The 8,169-nt window shown below is 44.2% G+C and overlaps 1 protein-coding gene across 1 annotated transcript in view; it reads left to right on the forward strand.

Moving 5' to 3' along the window:
• Grid1 (glutamate ionotropic receptor delta type subunit 1) overlaps positions 1-6,305 on the forward strand; it is a 731,950-nt gene extending 725,645 nt beyond the window's left edge. Inside the window, exon 16 of the mRNA XM_032919192.1 lies at positions 5,849-6,305. Within this exon, the coding sequence (XP_032775083.1) occupies positions 5,849-6,277 (429 nt within the window). The 3' untranslated portion in view covers positions 6,278-6,305. The remainder of the gene's footprint in view (positions 1-5,848) is intronic.
• The last annotated feature ends 1,864 nt before the right edge of the window (positions 6,306-8,169 follow it).

Below are 8,169 nucleotides of genomic sequence, written 5' to 3' on the forward strand. Positions count from 1 at the left end.
AATGTTAAATTGTTGTATAATCATTGCAGCTGGATCAATGACTTTCAATTCTGGCTGCATTATTAGAGATGATTAATTCTGGAACTTCCATTGGGTCATAGTAAGAAGATCTAGAAAACTATAGTTTTCAGTCTCCGCATTTGTTTCTGATAGCTTACCAAGGATTAAAACTGCCCATCCTTTTTCTATCAAGGTGTGCAAGAACCTTCCATGGTGAGGAAGGTGAGCCTGGTGTGGTAGGAAAGAACACCAGCGTTGGATCTAGGTGGACATGGGTACTGTTCTCAGTGCTGCACTCCATGGGTCACCTTGAGCATTATCTCTCCACTGGGAGAGTCTCAGCTCTTTCCTTTGGGTCCTGCCATTCCCATCTGTTGGGTAAAGTGCTTTTTTGTTCCCTCTCATTTCCCTGCCAAGAAATACTTGTGAGGGAGGTGATTGGACACTGTCCCACAATGCTTTAATGAGTGACCAATCAGCCCCTGGCCTCATTTTCTTGTCTTGCAATTCAACCTCTTTGTTTTCATACAATCACAACACCCAGACCCAAACCCAATTGTTAGCACACTTGAAGAGGATGGTGTTATTCCTGTCCATTGGGGTTCAATTACTACCTGGTGGGTCTCAATGGTACTTGGAGGATGCTTCCAACAATCATCCGGGTCAGGCAGGAAGTCCCTAAGCCCTAGTTTTGTTCCTGCTTACCTTAAGTAGGAACTGTTGGATTCCAAACAAAGTCAGTTCTAATGAGTCCCACATGTAACAAGCTGTTACACAGATGATAGTTTAGTTAATTACCGTTTTTCAATATACTGTATTATTTCCACAGTGGTGAACAGCGGCTTAATTACAGAACTCTATCTCTGCCTGAGAGAGGTCCTCTGGTAACCTCTGTTTCTGCATTTGTCATCACGCTTAACATGGTATGAGGAATTCAGAGCTGGAATCTAGGCAGTTTGTAGGTAAATGCAGTCAATGAATCCTAGGTCGTATTCAGGAAGTTTGACTAGGTCACTTACCTGTGGTAGATTAATGAAGGCAGCCCTAAGTTCCCAGGTCTCTTTCACAACTGTCATTACCTGGCTGAACACTGAAGCCTTGGAATAATGAGGATGTAAACTGATGTAGTTCACATAAAAAAGCCCATTATTTCATTTGCATAACATCATAGAATACATCATTTTGTCAGAAGGAAGGATTGTTATTGAAATCACTCTTGCCACTTTCCCTGCTTACGCTGATGACTTCTTCTTTCCTTGGCCATGGACATGACCTTGCATGTGCTAAATCTGTAGCCCCAGGTGATACCAGAGAATACATCTTCAAAGACCCCAAACATGGTGGTTTTGCCCTTCTTGCCCCTTAGTGCTGGCTTTTAGACTAAGCAGCAGGCATGGGCAGCTTAAGGAGTAAAGACTCTGAGGCAGGCTGCATTCATTTCCCAGGGAGGTCAGGCTGCATTTAGAGTAGCTCTGCTCCTTTTTTCATAGAGTTAGCCAACCAGTGCAGGAGACTTCTGATGGGGCCCTCTTCTCCTAGAGCTCCTGGGATAATGGAATTTGAATAGAAAGAGGTCCTACTGATTTAAGAAAGCTGGATTCTTGACAGCCGTTTGGCATGGGAAGCTCTGTCTGGAAAATGTGTTCAATTGGTGTGAACATGTTCTGTGCATCCTGACACGGAGAGGTTAAAGGCTAATAGATAACCACAATTGGGAGTTGATTTGCACTGCACGGCTTCACACTCCTTGCAACTGATTCATCCATCCTTAATTTGTGGCAGGGAAAAAAAAATACACTAGGTTAAGAAACTATTCAAGATCTTTCCATCAGATATACAGGAAGAGCAAGGCAACACAAATCAGACTTGACGTTTTAGCTGTTGTTGCTGACCGTGGTGGTGGTAGTGGTGGTGCACGCATGTGTGTGCACCTGCAGAGCTTTTTAATTTTATGTAACCCTATTTATCATATCATGGGCTATTATTTTTTAATGCTATTAGGGTTTGATTGGAAAAATAAAACGTGCTCTCTGCTGTGTTCTTATGTGATTTTGTTGTTTTTATTTTGATTTTTTTATTCTTTTTGATTTTTTAATTTTTTTTTTTTTTAGATAGAACTTGAAGGTTGGGTAGGTCTTGAGGTGAGGGAAGATCTCGGAGGAGTTGGGGAAGGGGAAAGATTATGATCAAAATATATTATATGAAATTCTCAGCATATAAATAAAAGCAAAAGGAAGTATCCATTCCTTGGGTGAGTCTTTATCCTAAGTACTTTGATGGTGCATGACCTCACAGCCGCATTAAAGGCTAAGTTATTACCTGTGTCCTACTTTTACCCCAGACCACCACTGTTTCCCATTTGGGTGTTGGATGTCAGTGCTGAAGGCATTGAACTAAAAGGCCTCTCCCTCCCACCCCTGTTCATATTCTTTTCTCCACAGGACTTTGGTTGGAACACCCCACTAAGCTATATTTGTTCTCTGGCACTGAGTACAAAGTATTGTCTCTTTATAAGAGATTCTCAAATTCCTAAATCCCTAGGGCATTCTTATACAGGAAGCTATCCTTTCTCTCCAATGCCTGAAAGACTGAACACACCTTCTGATCAGCTGCCTGGGCCAGGACTTAGATGCTGCTTAGTAACCGGTCTGGACTTTCCCTATAGCTGCTCAGAATCCAGAGTAAACAGATCTGAAACCAAGACAACTTGCTTCCAGCCTGTTGCAAATTAGTCCATGGTGCAACTTAATTTACTGCCACTCCAAATGGGTCTCTTACAGTGCCGAAGAGAAAACAGAAAGGAGAAAAAGTTGCTTATGCAATTAAGCAGTTCTTTGAAGGGGACTCAGAAACATCACTGGATAGCATTCTTTCTATGGAAACCATAGGCTCTAATGAGGGTACCCGGCTCATCTAGAATTCTAAAGTTTTGCTGGCTGCAAAGGAGAGAATATTGTTGCCTCAAACCCTGAAAGCCCCTGAAACTCTATCTCAATGTCTCTACCTTATAGCCTTCCTTGTGCCTTTGTACATTTTTTGGGGATGAAGATGGTGGTGTAAATACCTTCACCAGCTGAGTTGTGGCACTGACTTTGGTTAGGGCAGACAAAGGGGTCATATCCCATAGCCAGAGCAGCAGAGGAGACCATTGCAACTGTGAAAGGCTGAAGGAATAAGTTTCTTGATGAGCAGGGCCAGACTTTGTCCTGATGCCCAGGCCCTGAGGCCACATAACAGAACACTGGGAATGGCAAAACTGGGATGATACTCCAACCATTCTCTGTCTGAGTCTGTCTGTTCGGTGGGAAGTGTTACCTGCCACCGCCACACTATTATAAAATGAAGATAGCCATTTCCACAAAACTCCCAAAACCAAATGAACTGTAGATTATTTAAGAAGTTGCCAATAGTGATAGAGTTCAAGATACTAAAGCCTCAAATATTAAGTATGAAATAATACTATAAAAATTTTATATGAAGAAAGAAAAAGGTTTTCTTTTATATAAAGAAAAAAATTCCTCAAAAACAGATAAGTTATACATTAAGGAGAATTTTTACAGAGCTACCTCAACCACATTATAAAATAATTAAACAAATAACTTGAATTTGGTTTACTATATCTACAGATTATTCTTAATTTCTGTGGTTCAACTATGATGTTTCGCCTTTACCATGGTACAAAAGCAACATGCAATCAGCAGAAATTAATTCTTCAGAGTTTCAGTCTTTTCTTGGGCAAGTACTCTGTGGTGAGAGCCACCCTCCTAGCCAGCGGCCGAGTACCAGCGGAGAGTACCAATCCTCCATGCCATTGTTGCTAAGTGAGGACGCCTGGTAGTCAAGGCATTTACATTGTTGACTCATGGTATTTTCAATTTGCAGTGAGACTGTTAGGATTTAACATTGTAAGTTGAGGAGCATCTACAGCTCTTTACAGTTTGGAAGGAGCTGACAAAGGAACGTTAAGAATGGTCTGGAGCTAGGCAAAACAGAGGATAACACCTCCACCCATTTCCCTACCCTTTTCCTATGGCATTTGCTACTCAGAGGTATTCTTATTTTCGAAGTAGCTTCCAGGCACTGATGAGCTCAGTTATACCCCTGTAGATCGCTGGCATCATGGGTGTTTTTCAGTGACTATTCAATTACTTCCAACGTCATTTCCATTTATGACACCAAGCCAATTGCCATAGTGTTCCCTCACCCTCTGACCAGTGTGCTCCCTGTTATTCAGTGTCTTCCTAGCCTGAAATGAGTACTTCATTGTCTTAAGGAAATTGCCAGTTTTCTTGCCTTGGGAGATGATCTGGAAACCACAGAGCGTGTCTTAGCAGAAGCAAAGAACAGCGTGCCACCTGTGAAGTCATGGGCATTTAGACAGTAATGATTTACTTTCCCACAAGGCAGGGGGCACTGGCACAAGGAGTGAATTACAGGGTACGTCAGTTCTTTGCCCACGTGAGAAATACTGACTTGAGTCTTCCTAATGTTGACTTTGTGGTTGGCATCATGTAAAAGGAGGAGTGCTTATGGCCTTTGTTCCAAGTGGCCTCCTAATGGGGAGGCCCTGTTCTTCATCCTCATAGGAGCTCAAAGCAATCAATCACTGGGGCAACCTCTGTTTGCATGGTCATTTCTTCTGCCTCTTGGAAGCATGTCAAGGCTTCTACATCTCTGGATATTTTTAAGATACCTACAACATAAACAGGGGTTCTGTTCCTTGCTCTGACATATGCTTTGAGCACCAGAAAACTGGCAAGATTGTATTTTAGAAATGAGCTTTGACACAGCATTTTTCTTGGAGTCTGAAATCAGAAAGGGCCAGCTGTAGCCACCATCTTGCCTGAAATATTGGTACCCACAGAGTCCCAAATAGTACTGCAGCTCCTACCCTTGTTTGGGAGATGATATAGCACGTTTCCTAGACAGTTGTCCACTTCACTGGGGTATGAAGGAGGACTAGAGAAGCAGATGACACCTTCCTTGAGCTCTCAAGCATAGTGATCACCTTAGTTCATTTGAACATTGACGATGCATCAGTTTACTTGAGAAAAATTACTACAGTCATTGTATTCTTTATCTGTACCCTTCAGCAGATAAACCAAAGGTTTTCTGTCATGTCTCCCACTGTGGTGAGTCAGCGTCAAGGGTGAGGCTACCTGTTTGGGAAGCCATAAGTCCACTTGACACCTCCCTGTCCCTGCTCCTCCCCACTTAAGTTCCTATGTCCCACCAGATGGGAATATATTTCCCCTCTGGGATGAACTAAAAATTCTACACAGAAAAAAAGTAGGCTGCCAGGTAGAACAGAGTTGCTTTTCCATAGCTTTTGCACATAGAACCCAGAGGTTCTGGGAGCCTCTAATATTCATGGGGTTGGTGGCATGAATCAATGACATTATTCTAAACCTGACCTTCGTGTAAGACAGGGGTGACAGTATCAAGCCTTGGAGGGACGTGAATTCAAACTGCAAATGCATGGAGCACATTGGGGGATCCAGACCATTTCCTCTATTTTCCTAGCACTCTATTTATCTCCTCCTGTGTCTGACAGCTCTTCAAAGCATCTTGTTATGGGGTTGCCCCTGGGCATGTGCATTAGGGGTGGGGGAGGCTTCTGATGCCTGCTGTCTGGGTCATTGCTATATATAGATTAGTGTTCTAGCGTATGGGTTCCCCAGATAGCTAAGGGTTAACCATCTGATTGAGGGAAGGTGGGAGCAATAGGGGAAACTCTGTATGGCAAGCTCAGTAGGCCTGGTACCTCCAGGTTTCCAAATTTTGAAGCCAGCTGGCCTCAGCACACTCTTAGGATGTCCTTTGACCTTCCTGAACTTTCTCTCTCCAGGACAAAGAAGTGAATCTGGAACAGGTGCACCGGCGCATCAACAGCCTCATGGATGAAGACATTGCTCACAAGCAAATTTCCCCAGCATCCATTGAGCTTTCTGCCCTGGAGATGGGGGGCCTGGCTCCAAGCCAAGCTTTGGAGCCCACGAGGGAGTACCAGAATACCCAGCTCTCAGTCAGCACCTTTCTGCCTGAGCAGAGCAGCCATGGCACCAGCCGGACACTGTCGTCAGGGCCCAGCAGCAACCTGCCACTGCCGCTGAGCAGCTCAGCCACCATGCCCTCAATTCAGTGCAAACACAGGTCGCCCAATGGGGGACTGTTTCGACAGAGTCCAGTGAAGACCCCCATCCCTATGTCTTTCCAGCCCGTGCCTGGAGGCGTCCTTCCAGAGGCTCTGGACACCTCTCATGGCACCTCCATCTGACTGTGTCGCCTGCCCTCCCGCCCACCCACCCACCTACCCGACCAGCAGAGCTTTTTTAATACAAGAAAATGACAACACAGACCACACACACACACACACACACACACACACACACACACACACACACACACACACACAGACTCTTTCATTTTTCTTGTACATACGTGTAAATAATGACAGAATGGAGTGGGGTAAAAGTGTATTTTGAATATTCCCAATTTTCGAAGTCAGTAAAAAAAACAAAACAAAACAAAAACTGTATGAATGACTTTGTAAATTTTGTTCTATATGAATAAAAAAGGCAAATTACTTGTGATCATTCTGAAGTGCCAAAGGAGCCCCTGTTCCTGGGCTTTTCTGAGGGCAGGAAGAACCATCAGAGAAGAAGCTCCTGGCTGCTGAGGAGAAGGAAGACATGGAGGAGCCCCGAATGCTGCTTGCTGCTGTACACACAGCGTTCCCTCTTGTCCTTTTCTTACGAGTCCCTCATTCCTCCTTCAGTGTCCTTGGGTAGATTCAGAATGTGTCTGAGTCTGGAGCCCATGTTGGGTGGGCCCATCTGTTCCCTGAGCTGTAGGGCAACCTGCCCTAGACATGGTCCTAGACAATCAGGCTCAAGATGGTAAGGTCACTGTGTGTCACAGTGTGTAGCATGCAAGTGTCCCCAGGGCCTCAGAAAAGATGCCCATATTGAGGTCACAATCTCTGAGGCTTTGATACCAATGTGTTTGAACAGCATATTGTTGGTCTCTTTTTTTTTTTAACTCTTTTTCTACTCAAAAGAATCAACTAGTAGGAGACTGTAGAAAAGGAGGGCAGACCCCATCGAGTAAGAGGTACGACCTGGTTGGGACATCTTTGGCGAGAGGCTAAGGGATGGAAGGATGTGAATCCAGGTAAAGACTGTTTGCTTGGATTAGGATTCACAGCTCTGAGTGAGAGAAAGGAAGGGTTACAGACACAGAGAATAGGAGCATCATGGTCCCAGGTAAAGGTTTCTATGCAGTAGAGTTGATGGAAGGGCGGAAGTGTCTCCAGGTGACTGGCAGACTGGGGATAAACAAGAGGAACCACATAGAGAAGAAGCTTGACTTTTGGAGAAGCATAGCTGTATAATGTTTAAAACAAAGTACTCCCCTCTGCCCTAATGAAGCTATCGGGAGTCCTTAAAGCCTTTAGCTCTTTATGATATCAGCTAACCAGGACCAGATCTTGGCACAAGTCCCTTCTTCAGACTTTACTGCCTTTTCTCCACCAGGAGATTAAATGAACCAGCCCACAGCAGGGATCCTTCAAACTGGGGGCATCTGACAACCTCTGAGATGGTGAATTTGCTGGGAAGTCCTGTTTCATAAAACAAGGCTAACCTAGGGACCTTACCTCTCTATATTGCCCTTTGTGGGGTAACTAAACTGTAGAACTGGGAATGATCCATCAAGAGGAACCCAAGCTGTGCCACTAAAAGTCCCTTCCTCCCCTGTTGAAGACCGAAGTGTCTCTAATCCCCTACATTGCTGGGATGTAGAACATGAACCCCATCCAGCTTCAAGGGTATGGGGCTCAACCGCCATCACAAATTGAGGTGTTGAGATCTTGGAGAAATATAAAGTCCTATCAATTGCTGATTCTATCTATGCTCATGTAGAGTTAAGTTGAAAGATATATACCCATGAGGGTGATAACTGACTCAAGGTGAATTTACTTCCCCAAATCCATAATGATGGTAGTGAGGAGGAAGGAATGACTAAATTACACAGTCAGCTAAAAGCACCAGATGAAGAAAGTGTTTCTTGTTATGCTGTGTTTGCCATGATGCTAGTATTACTGGACTGGTCTGTTCCCATTTCTCCAGTCAGTGTATAGAGCTTGGAGGCAGGTATACATGGCAAAGC

Source organism: Rattus rattus, chromosome 13 (genome assembly GCF_011064425.1).
Source record: "Rattus rattus isolate New Zealand chromosome 13, Rrattus_CSIRO_v1, whole genome shotgun sequence".
Classification (NCBI taxonomy): Eukaryota; Metazoa; Chordata; class Mammalia; order Rodentia; family Muridae; genus Rattus; species Rattus rattus.